General features: G+C 37.4%; 1 protein-coding gene across 3 annotated transcripts in view; it reads left to right on the plus strand.

Moving 5' to 3' along the window:
- LOC107744434 (EMI domain-containing protein 1-like) overlaps positions 1 to 13,443 on the plus strand; it is a 65,681-nt gene that overhangs the window by 9,396 nt on the left and 42,842 nt on the right. For all 3 annotated transcript variants that reach the window (XM_016558084.1, XM_016558082.1, XM_016558083.1), the window contains exons 2-3: positions 2,001 to 2,114; positions 3,306 to 3,409. In XM_016558084.1, the coding sequence (XP_016413570.1) occupies positions 2,001 to 2,114; positions 3,306 to 3,409 (218 nt within the window). The remainder of the gene's footprint in view (positions 1 to 2,000; positions 2,115 to 3,305; positions 3,410 to 13,443) is intronic.

The raw sequence follows: 13,443 nt of genomic DNA on the forward strand, positions 1-13,443 counted from the left end.
TGGCATGCCATGTCATGTGTTCTTGAAAACACTGTCACAATTCCAGCAAACCCTACAATTTACACACACGCAATGCAACAGACAGACAATCTACAGTAATCTAGGCAGATTGATGCTGATTATTGAGCATGTAACAGCCCTCTGGCCTGTTTTCCTGGTGTGTGATCATAGCTGTGCATAAGCTGAGCCATTGATAATAACCGCCGAAGTATAGTAGATATAACGACCTCCATATGTTACACGTGCATTAACTCTCTTTGAATTCTGCTCCACATCTATTTGACTTATGTTTGCTCAACTTGAGGCATAATGGTTCATACAAAGGTCTGTTTGAGGTGAACTTATCAATGGCTCTTTGTTTCAAGTCGTTCTGTGTAAAAATCATGAGGGAGCTCAGGGGGAAAGAGATCTGATTGGTGTTTCTCTTCAAACCCACGTTCATTCCTTTCTTTTGCGACTTCTGGCATGTGCCGAGAGTCTGGGCTTGGGCCGCGCAGCTTTGTTTTCATTCTCTGTGTTACTTTCCCCTTCTCCTCTCCTCTGTCCTGCCTCTGGTCTGCTCCTCATCAGGGCTGGATTTGCCACTGGCTTCCCAATTAGAAAGTTCCACGTTATGTAGGGCACATTTAATGATTACCGTGGCAAACTTTCCAGATGACTTTTGTCTTCCAGGCTCGTTTCTCTTGTTTGCATTTTCTGCTAAATAATGACTGAAACCATACCTTGAGTGAGTTTCTATGTTACAAAGCTAGTCAGGATTTCATATGTTTATGTATGTACAGAGGTGGGGGGAATATTGATACATTTGTATGGCTATATTATATTGAGACATGGATTCCAAGTATTGATCTTTAATCAGGATTTGAATTTTGGTTTGGGACTGCTGATATTGCACATAGTTTTTCTCATTCCGCGTATAATAGATCAGAAATTTCTAGGGTTGCAAAACGGTGGAAAATTTCCAGTAAATTTTGGAAATATTCTAGAAATTTTGGAAACTTTCCAGGATTTTTTTTTTATATTCCAGGGATTTTTTTTGAAAGTTTCCGGAAATTTACTGGAAATTTTCCACCCCTTTGCAACCCTGGAAATTTTCCACCTCTTTGCAACCCTAGACATTTCCCAGATATTGATCAGAAATTTATAATTTTCTCATTCCGCTAGAATGAGAAAAATAATAAAAATAATTTGAAATGTTTCTGTCGAATTGTATTTTGACGAATAGCTTGACGGAATACAATTTTAATATTTACTGTATTTATTAAAATAATTTAAAATATTTTAATATTTATTGAAAAATATCAGTGTAAAAATCAAACTGCCTTGCAATATTGTGTGGGCTATTGCACAATGAAAATTACCACACAGCACCATCTAGCATCCCAATTTAAATATTTTTAATACAAAATAAATGGGCACCTGATTCAGGGTTTTGTCAGCAGTCACTCATGTTAAGCCGTTTTTTTTATTTTTTTGAGTGGCTTAAATGTTTCTGGGCTTTTTCAGCTGTGTGAAGTGAAGCCCCGATAAAAGCAGCACAAAAGAACCAGTCTTTCTCCCGGGGAATGTGCCTCTGCTCTGGTTTTTGGCTCGAGTTTCTAAAAGCTGTCTTAAATCTGGATGAGCAGCCCACATGCTCACACGCGCAGGACATCGTCCCCCTCCGTGACTTGACCTGCTTGTAGTGCTGCGGAAAGAATAAAAATGGGTGGATTTGTATTGCTAGCGAAAGACTGCAAAGTAAACAGAGCTGACAATGCTCTCCTGCTGGGCGTACGGATCATTTAACCTGTGTAAACATCATAAAGAGTTTTCAAAGAAGATGGTTAGACTGTTGAAGGACGGGCGTCCAACAAAACATTGATCACTTTTACAGTATGTGGGAGTTGGATTCGATCATTTTATGGTGTTATTATTCTTATGTCATCAGAACCATCCAGTACAGGATGGAGGTCAATTGGATTGCTCTACTCTGATTCTCATATTTGTCTCTCTGTTAGGAACTGGTGTCCGCAGACAGTGACTAAGACAGTGACCTGTCAGGTGCAGAATGGCACCACTCTCCAGAGGGTCTATCAGACCTGCAGGTGGCCTCAGGGATGCAATGGAGGAAGGTGAGTTTATCAACACACACTTACTCAGTGTTTTATATCATTTTAGGGAGCTCCCTTTGCAGCCTGTGCAGTAAATGTAATGGCATTTTCCTGTTCAGTGGTCATGTGCTAATAGGACACAGTTCCAAAAACATAACTAAAACTATTAAGGGCCCTATCATACACCCGGCGCAATGTGGCGCCAGGCACGACACAAGTGTTTTTTGCTAGTTTCAGCCCGACGCAGTTGTCATTTTCACGTCCTGTGCCACGTTGTTTAAATAGCAAATGCATTTGCGCCCATTTGTGCACCCATGGGCGTGCTGGTCTGAAAACGAGGTGTGCTCAGGCGCATTGCTGGTGCGTTGCTATTTTGAGGCAACTGAAATAGACTGCGCCATTGCATTGACCAACAAAAACCTGGTCTAAAGTCAATGGCGCAGTAGTTTTTTGTTATTTAAAGAGCACGTTAGTATAGGCGGGTCCACAGCGCGCATACACTCTGCTTATTACACACACAGGGATGCACAGCGGCACACAAACATGCCAAATATAAAAAATTTAAGGATTGCAATGTAAAAGATTATTATTGTGTAGGCTACATAAATATAAAAATGCCTACATGTCATAATGGATAGTCATTGCATGTATCAGGCTACCTATTTGCTCGCGCGCACGAGCAGCTCCGTTTCATCTCTGGAGACGCGTTCTCTTTGTGCTTGCAAATTCCACCGTGTAAATAGCAAATCCGCAATGGCACGAGCGCAACTGGCTCTTAAAGGGAATGGGAGATGAGACTCTGATTGGTTTATTACACGTTATGCCCAAAACACACCCATTACTCATTAAGAGAATAGGGACAACCCTTTTAGACCATAGACCATTTTTCCAGTCGTTAAACTAGCAAAAGTGGATTTGGACATGCCCTAAGTGCACCTGCACCGTGCGCTTTAGACCATGCACTTAGATCGTTCAAATGGGGCCCTAAATGTTGCATGTGTAAAGTTATAATCTCATAATTCCATTTTGCAGTTCTTGATAGGATCTTGTAAACCCATATTTTTTTGCATAATATGCATGAAATGCTATAAGTATATGCTACCATTCAAAAGTCTTCGAAAAAAATCTCTATAGTGGGATTTTACTGTAAAAAAATAAAAACAAACTTTGAAACAGACTTAAATTTTATGTGTGTGTGTGTGTGTGTTGCAGCTATCGCACTGTGGTCCGGCCATCCTATAAAGTCGTGTACCGCACTATCACCTCTCTAGAATGGAAATGTTGTCCTGGATACAGCGGACCTCAGTGTGAGGAAGGTAAGACTGACTGGTGACGTTAGTTGCATCCCAAAACAGAACTAATTTATGAAGAAGGAATCTCTGTATTGTGCTTGTCTTTTTGTCAGTGTTGGGAAATCTACCAAATTTAAAAACTTATAAAGTAGTCAAACTACAGTCAAGCTGCTCTTTTGAAAAAAATAATAATAATAATAATGTTTTCAGAAGGTTAGATTATAAAATTGACTATCAGATTATGAAACAATTTTTGTTTTTTTGGCTTTCTGGCCCAAAACTATATGAATTTTAATTTGGGTGACAGCATTTAACTTATACCGAATAAAACACATACCAAACTAATAGAAACATTCCAATTTGAAAGCAGCATTTGACTAAATCTGACTAAATATTTTAATATCTATTATTTTTTAAACATGAAATGTTGCATAGGGACTGTGTATTTTTTAATAGGTTTATTAAAATAAATTGCCTGACAGAACGAAAAATGAATCTGACTTCCCAATGCTACTTGAGAGAGAATATATTTCCTCTTTTACTTGGCTGTGTGCATTACACACTGTGACAAAAAGCATCTATGTAGCATTTCATCATGCTACTCGTTGGAAAATATTGCTGGAAAAAGCTACACTGTTTTGGAGACGACTGAACTGCTGTCACATGGCTAAAAAATAAAAACACTTTGTAGCGTCGCTACTCCTAGTTGATATTCCCAGCACGCTCATAGTGCAGAACTAGACATGATCTAGGAATGGGTAATGATACACAAGTGTTTGGGGTCTACGAGGTAGCCATATTTGTTATTTAATGTTTATACAGGCTCACACAAGGAGACCACCGCACAACTAATGTCCTGCCCTGGCCACAGTTCACGTCTCACTTTGACTTTGACTTCTCGTTTGCTCCACTGTCTCTGTTTGTAAATCATGTCCCACTTTCAGGAGAGCAAATAGTGGAGAAGACAAAAGAAGAGAAACAGGATGGATGGCTATTGTGAGATGGCGAAAGCATGCGTGTGTGTGATTAATGTGAGCGCATGTCTCAGCTGTGTTTGTGTGCTGTTTCTGGCTACTTTGCTCTGTGACTGTGTGTGTTTGGCTGCATTCTCTGAGTGTCAGCCAGAGCCTCATTGTGAGTCGTGCTGGGAGTAACTGTGAGGACCAGCCAGCAGCCATGAGAGTCTCCTATCCTCTCTCAAATGAACCAGGTCTTGTGTGATCTGGCCAAAATTGGGCTTTCTAAGCTGTTGTTTGAACCAGCTGTACCCACTGACCCACTAGTAGTTTTTAAGTCGGGTTTGGACACTTTTAAGTACCGCTAAATGATTTAATGTGGCAGGCATTGCCAGGGTGGCAAGTCTTCATTTGACTGAACTTTAATTTACTTTTATAGACAGGTTTGGCTTTAATGTGTCTTGTAAATTGCTTTGAGGGATCTTAATGCTGTACTGTGTCTGTCATGTGGTTGTGTGTGTGTGTGTGTGAGTATGCTAAAATCTCAAGTAGTAACTGTATGCTAACTTACTTGTCTGTGAGGCAAAGTGGTGTTTCTTTAGCCTACAGCCAAAGGCTTTGTCCATCTGGAGCTCTTTTTCTTCTCTAGGTAATAACAGGAGCATGTACACTCATCATTTTAATACATTTTCAGAAGTTTAGTTCACTCAAAAATGACTCTAGCATCATTTACTCACTCTCATGTTGCTCCACGTATGATTTATGGTTTTTGCTTTGGAAAACAAAAAGACATGTGTTGCACAGTGTCCAAGCTAAAGCCAATTTGGTTCCAATTCACAAGATTTCAGTTAGACTTTATTTAATGGTTTGATTTAAATTCATTCGTTCATTTCATAACTTAAATTTAATTTTATTCAGATTCATTTAGGTACATTTTTCTGTTATAATATCTATTTTGCTTGCATATAAATAACCTCTCAGCCAATCCTGTGAAATATACAAATATTGTTTTATATTCTTTTTTTATGTTGTTTAATGCAGACTCCATCCTTGAAAGCAATGCTGAATTGATGTTTATTCAGTGACTGCTCAGATGCATTCTTTTTAAATTATTAATTAAAGGGATAGTTCACCCAAAATGAAAATTCTGTCATCATTTACTTACCCACATGCATTAATAATGTCTTGTAATGCATTGTATAATGCATTGTACAATCTCATGAATAATTGTAACCACAGTTAATACATTATAACACTTATCAATTCATTGTTACACTATGCATTTTAAATTCAGTTATAATTATTTACGACAAGTTATGTATTACCATGCACATTATGAATAATTATGATGCATTATATCCTTTAATAACCCTTCGTAATGCATTAAACATAAAGGCTTTAAGTAAAGTGTTACCGATATTTTTACCTGAGTTATTGTTGCCCCTAGGCCTGTCGCAATAATCAATATATCGACTTATCGCGCAATTTAAAGCTGATAGAATGAATAAATTCAAAATTTGGTAACACTTTATTTTAAGGTGTCCTTGTTACATATGTTACATTTACTTACTATTATAATAACAATAAATTATGCATAATTACATGCAAATAACCCTAAGCCAAACCCTAACCATATAGTAAGTACTTGCAGTTAATTAATATTACTCAGTACTTAAGTGTATAATTACTCTGTAACAAGGACACAAATCTTACACCTGTAACTAAATTGAAAGTCTTAAGAGATTTTGGTTAAATTATTTCTGCTTTCAGATTGATTAAAAAAACACTGACCATTTAGTAGTGCTATTTATCTCATAGATGCACTCTATACAAGTAACTGTGTGAACTGAGTTGATCTGGTTAGTGAATCGGTTTGATCCGAGAGGGCAAATCCGAACTTGATTAATAGTTCCTTATTTTTTAAATGAGTTTACTTTTATCCGAAGAAGAAACAGCACAGACAACCCACACCCACACCCACACCGCCAACTGAAATCTAATCGGTTCTCTTTTCACACAATTAAATACCCCAAAGGCAGCAGACATCCATGAAATGAGAGATAAAGTGGACGAATTAAGTTAAAGCTGTTCATCATAAGAGAGGGATGATGAAATGGAGAGAGGATACCGCCTTAAGTGGTACACTGTGAGGCCTGTGAACATTAATGTCTTATCGGTACCATGTGAGTCAAACTCTGATCACAGACACCCCTGAGTGGAACTGACAGCTCCTTTCTGTCTCTTTCTGTGTCTCTGAAACCACAGTTTACAGTGGGCTTCAGCACCCTCAAGACATGCTCATGTCACTGATGCAATACACTGTAGCGAGGAACAGAATCTAGAAAGCATGTTGTGTGCAATGCATGAACATTTATTAGTGTCTGGTATTTCAGACCGTGGAGAATGAGCTTTATTCTCTTATATATGGTGAGATGTACTGTCCAGACAGCCCCCACATCATCTTGTTTTAAAACACTGTCTGTCTCTGTCTCTGTTCATGTCTACACTGGCTCAAGGACATTTTCATGCACACAGTATGGGTTGTAGTTTGAAATGTAAAGTGTAATGGCATCTCAGCGCAGTGAATATGTGTTGTTGTAGGATCAGTTACTTGTGTTCTGATGTGTGGAATGAGGAAAGAGAAATATGCTGCTTCGGTCAAACTATCTTTCTTACACATCATCTCCACTTTAAAGCAGAGCTATTCATGTAAGCCTAACAGAACAACTCCTTAGTGCAACAAAAACTACTATCTGCAGATAGCAGTTCTGTGATACTGTATAATATTTCATTGGTGTGTAAAGCATCAGCGTTATAGCATTCTTTTTTTATTCTTTTTTTGTCATGAAAAATATATATATAGCAGAAAATTCTGGCAAAATACAGACCAAAAAAAAAGAAGATTTGGTAGTGCTCTGTTTGATCTGTAGTTTCTTTTCCTTTGGGATATTAATTGAACAGGCCTGCTTTAAAGAGTTGATTGTGGATTAGAGATACCAAAGATTTCTCTTGTTTTCATTCAGTTTCGGCCCAGACACTTCTTTGCTCTCACACTTGTAATCTCTTGTTCTTTGCTCATTAGTTCTCCCTCTCTCACTGGCGTCATCTGAACTAGTAAAAACATTACATCACCGATAAGACACAAAAACATATTTGAAGTAAATGTTAAGCTTTTTCATAAAGATCAGTGTCCCACCCTTGTTTACATATTCACACACACACACACACATACTGTACACAGACCTTTGAAGCTGTATTAGTGAGGACCACTTCAAATGCCCAGTGCTGTAGTGCATCCTGAAAACTTTGAACTGTATATACACTACCATTTCACACCAATGTTTTTGAAAGATGCCTCTTATGCTCACCAAGGCTGCATTGAAATTTAAAAGTTATCTATTTTAATATATTATAAAATGCAATATATTCCTGTGATGGCAAAACTGAATTTTTAGGAGCCAACACTCCAGTCTTCAATCTCACATGATCCATCAGAAAACATTGGTGTTCACTGTTGAAAACAGTTATGCTGCTGCTTAATATTTTTTCTGGAAACAGTGATACATTTTTCAGGATTCTTTAATTATAAAGTTCAACAGAACAGCATTTATTTGAAGTCAAATTATTTTGTAACATTATAAAAGTCTTTACAATTTAATGTCCTTGCTGAATAAAACTATTAATTTCTTTAAAAAAATCTAACTGACCCCTAAACATTTGAATATTAAAACACACACACACACACTGAAAATCTAGATATGTAGCTATTTAGTAAACACCTGAGGTCCGTTGTATGAGCAGTTATGATTAGGGCTGTGTATCACCAGCAAAGTCACGATACGATACAGAGGAATAATGTACTCGTTCTAATAAATGTATATTGTAATGTACTAATTCTAATATATTTAAATAATCTTAACATTGCTGGTAGGTTATCAATGCACAAATCAACACACTCTCCACGTTTAAAAAATAAAAATAAAAATGAGAAGAGTTCTCAAATCGATGTATCGAACACAGCACTAGCTGTGATATAGTTTTACTGTCTGTTTTTACATACAGTGCTCTGTGTAAATATTTCAGATGAGGCAGTTATTGTAAGTGCTCACAGATCGAAGGGCACCCAGGATTCAGTCACAGACATCCAACAACTGTATCCAACTGTAAACCACTTGCTACTTTTCTGCTCCATTACCCCTGGAATTTTTCTGTTTCTTTTTACTTTCTCATCTGATAGTCTCTTTGGATAAATGTTTCTGTTAAATAACACTGAATTGTAATTGTATGTCTCATCTGTAAAGAATTGATTGGAATTGCAAGCAAAAAAAAAAAACACCTTGATCATTAAAAAACCCAAAGATTAAAATGCACTGAACAAATGACATCATGTATTATCATGTAAAAATGAAATACTGTCTATCAAGGCTTTGTCAACATATTGTTCAGCCATATCTGTTTTCAGTTCAGTTTATTATTTCAACAGAGCTCCACACATTATGTTGTTGATAAATGTAATGACCTAACACTTGTTAAATCATTATTTCCCCCCTCAGTGTCTCAGTGTTTTTAGAAGAAGATTTCTCCACAGACCTTTAGTGTTTTATTTCAATAAATGATGAGAATTAATTCTGAGATGTTTATATTTATACACATTAACTCTTCACCCTACTCAAGTGTGTGTGTGTGTGTGTGTGTGTGTGTGTGCAAGTAAAAGAAACTGACTGACAGTGATGGAGAGGAAGTAAACAGCTTGTGTGTTTGTTGTGTGGGAGGACGTGTTGAATTAGCATGCTTGTCTCAGAAGTGCGAAGGGCCCCGTATCAAACTCCGCCTCTCGGTCAAAGTGAGGCTGTGCGCTTTTGATGCACTAATTACCCGCTCGGCTCGCAGGCATGCGACGGGCACTTTAAAGCCACAGAAATGTAATCTGTGTTTTCACAGCTCAGCTCGGCTTATCGGGGGGTTCCACGCTAAGCTCTCACGCTTCAAACATTAGTTAGTTACACACACTCACTATGGAGGCAGTCAGCTGGGAGCGTTTTTTTGGCTCTTTTTTAAGAGCACTTTTCATTCTGTGATGATTTAAGTTGTCCTTAATGACTTGGGAAAGGGCCAAACCCTCAGGCAGAGCCTCCTGCCTGTCTTTGTGTTAGCCAGTCAGCTTTGTGTGGCTGCGGTGTGTTTATGCTCCTCAAGCGAGGCACTGCATGTGTGGGAGATATGAGGTGTCAAGAAGTGCATTGTGCAGCTGTTGTGTCTGTGTGCATTTGTACATTGTGAGCATCAACTAACATTCTGAACGAACATTATGAACACACACTTTGAACAAACATTCCGAACACACTTTGAACTCAAGTAACACGACTCAAGTAAGAACCGAGATGCACCCTATTAACACACATTATGAACACATTCTTAATTCACATTGCAAATTGTCCATCAGTGGCCTATGAAGTCTTATTCTCTCTTTCCCCCCACATCTTCCATCTGCGTTACTGTAAACAACTTTGTAAGTTGTGTGAGCTGTTTGTTATTATAAATTCTTGCTGCCTGTTCTGTATATTGTATATTTGTGATGTACTGTAATTATTCCCTTCTTTTCCTTTCTCTGCTCTGAGCTGTCCATTTCTTCCCAAGGCCCCAATCAATCTGCAGGACGACATAACCCACCTGCTGAAATGAGTGTGAAATCTATGTATGCTCGTTCGTCTCTGTATAAACCAAGAAACTTCAGCTTTAACAGGCCCATCGTTCTACATCCCACCACATAAACTCGAACAGGAAGTGCTGCATTGCACAGGGCCCCAATGGAGGAAGTGAAGGTCTGGAGATGGAAAGAAACAAAAGAATTGAGTATAAGGAAGGAAAGTACATATTTATAAAGGAGACATTCTATTTTTCTTCACCCTGAGTTTGCAATTTCAAATGGTTGTCTTAGTTTACTAGCGCTCTTCTTTTTCTAAGGCCCTGTTTACACTAGTGCGTTTTCGTTTTAAAACAACATTTTAAAATGAAAACGGTCCTCGTCTACACTGGCGTTTTCACTGCGTTTCAGAAACGATCTCGTCCACACTACACAACCGAAAACGCATGTCACATGAGCATTCATGCAGGTACAACCATAGAGATGTATAGGTAGATTCCCTATTATTTAGATGGCGGACACCTCTACGTGCATGGAGTGGTCGAATGGGGAATCTAGAAAAAAGGGGAAAAAAAGATTTTACTAAATCTTATTTCAATTAAAATAATTAAAATATTAATTTAATTAGTTGTTTAACAATATTTTTATATGCAGTTTATTTTATTCTATTTACAGTTCTAGTTTTTAGCAGTTAGAAATTAACAGTAATGTGACGATTATTGACCTTCTTTTTTCTCATTACAACTGTCTTTAATTCTATTACATGGAATTTAAAGCATTTTTTTTCTGTAAAACTGCTTTGGAACTATTTGTTGTGAAAGTGTCATGGTGCGTGAGGATAGAGGAAGCGAGGACTCAAGTGCAGGATGAATGGTTCTTTATTTTAATAATAAAATGAAACAAAAACAGGAGAGAGCACATGGCAACAAACAAACACAACACAAGCCATGTGCTCACAGAACACAGTCATCTGGTGGCCATCCTGGGCACACCCGCTGAAGACTGTGACAGAAAGTGCTACACAAATCATTTTTAACTGAATTAAGGTTTATAAATGTAACAGTACTTTTTGGTAGAAAGTTGCTTTGGTACAATGACACTGTAAAAACCAGTAATTTAATTTAGCGGAAAACATCTTTGTTCCAAATTGTTATTCAAGTATAATATATAATAAAATATATAATATAATATTCAGATTTTTTGTTTTTCAAAGAAAGTTTTTTTTTATTATTATTTTATTTCTTAACTCTTTTCAGATCATTTGAATCAATCTCAGACAGGTTTGTTAAATAGTTTGCCAGGTCTTCTTAGGTAAATGTAAAACCTGCTTGAAGAGGTTGTTTCACATTATTAAGCAAGTCACAGTTTTCATGCAATATGAGGAAGAAAGATCTGTCTGAAGATGAAAAGAATGAAATAGTACACCTTGTGAAAGGCACGAAAACAACTAATGCGTAATATCATGCTTAATATCTTTCTTCACACACTATAGGAGGTCTAAGGGATCATCATATATTGGGGGCCTTGGCATCATAAAAAACCATGTGCAACAATTCGCAGCCGTTTAATTTATTTTCTACCTGTTATTTCTTGCCTTTCTTCAATTGTTAAATGCATTGAAACAGAGGTTTGTATGATTCGCATACATCACATCTTGTTTGGGCTGTGTGTTTTGGTTTTATTGTTGTATTTTTATATGGCCCTGTAAAACTTAACTATGCATCTGCCACATGAAAAGGCATTGCAGTGTTTTATATTAGAAAGAAGATTAGAAAACCTGAGAAAAACAGTTTCTTTGTCTCTTGTTTCCCACCTCCCTTTCTTGCTCCTGTGGTTGTCTGAGACTGACAGACAACCACTGAAGTCTCTTCATCTGCGGTGAGCGTTATGATGTCATTCACATATTCAAATTATTTTGTGGTTGCCAAGAGCTCATTTAATCCTGACCCTCTGATTAAGCAAAGACATAAAAACCAGTGTTTCTTTGATGTCATTTGCAAACATTTGTAAGTGTGTGTTGGTGTGTACATACCGCATGCGTCTAGATCTATGTGTGCTTACGTGGTGGTGTAAATATGGTTGTGATTAGTGAGGCAGGTTTTGGATGAGCTTTACACAAACGCATGCTTATTAGAGCCACGCTCCGCAGCAGTGCTGTAGAAACCCATAGGATAAAAGGATTAAGAAGAAACCGGGTGACCGCAGGGGGTGTTCTGTTACAATAAACTGCAGTGATTCCCAGTTGTGCATTGAGGGCTGTCAGATTGTATCTTTATTTTCTGCTTATAAATTATGTTTGAATTTACCCTCATTCACACAAAGTATAGTATATTAAAGGAAATGTTATATTTTCCTCCACATTTTATTAGTGATCCATGACAGAGCTCTCAAAATAAATTTACACTCCGCTCACACATTGTATGCTGAGTGAAATTATATGCTTTAATGAATACAGTACATTATTATAAGTAAGCTTTTGTGTCTTGCCACATCACATATAAATGCCTGAGTGAACAGTTTTAAATGCACTTAGAAAAGCACTTTTTCAGAACCCGACCCGACCTGCTAGTTTTTTACTAGCAGGATAGTAAAACAGTATATGTGTCAGTACAAATGATAAAGTCAGACGTAAGTGACTGTTAATGTTAATCTGTTGTGTTGGGGTTTTAGCGACAGCATTATTGCATTAAGAGATGATGGAGGTGCTGGTGCTCACAGAGGGATGATGGAGTTGCAGTATGCTGTGTGCATTAGAGTTTTCTGCCTGTGGTTTTGGCCAGGAGTGTGCAGTGCTGACTTGATCTTAACAGAGCCAATCGGTGTCGGAAAAGAGATCCGTCATGAAATGCAGCAGGAAATGTAAAGTGAACTGATTTCATGCGTGTGCTTGCTGATCTTGTGTGTGACTAACTTAAAATTTGTGCCTGCATAGTAGTAGTATCTTCAAATATAACTTGAGAAGGTGGACTGGATTGAGGATTAGTTTACCATTTACTGTACTTGCCTTCATGTCATTCTAAACTTGTAAAAGGCACACAGGATGTGTTCGAAAATCATTTTTAATGTTATCTTTTAACTTGACATGCATAAACATAAAATATGATCCTTTGAATGGTAATGCATATTAGGGCTGTGCAATATATCGAAATTATTGAATTATCGCAAATGAACATATCGCAATATGCATCTCACTACGGCTTGCAATATTTGGGTTCATTAACAAAAGACAAAGAGAAAATCACTCACTGCTCTTACCTAAATAACTTTTGTAGCTTAAGTAAGAATCAGTGCATATTGAATTCATAGAGTAAATGTTAAATGTTAAAATGAAATTTTTATGTAATGCTAGAGTAAAACACTACCGTTCACTTTCAGAAGTTGTTGTAGGGGTGCTTTCTTCTCACAAAAAGTGAAACATGTATGCTAGTTATATTAGAATCAGAATCAGAATAGCTTGT

The sequence above is a fragment of the Sinocyclocheilus rhinocerous genome, unplaced genomic scaffold (genome assembly GCF_001515625.1).
Source record: "Sinocyclocheilus rhinocerous isolate Xijiao unplaced genomic scaffold, SAMN03320098_v1.1 scaffold196, whole genome shotgun sequence".
In the NCBI taxonomy this organism is placed as follows: Eukaryota; Metazoa; Chordata; class Actinopteri; order Cypriniformes; family Cyprinidae; genus Sinocyclocheilus; species Sinocyclocheilus rhinocerous.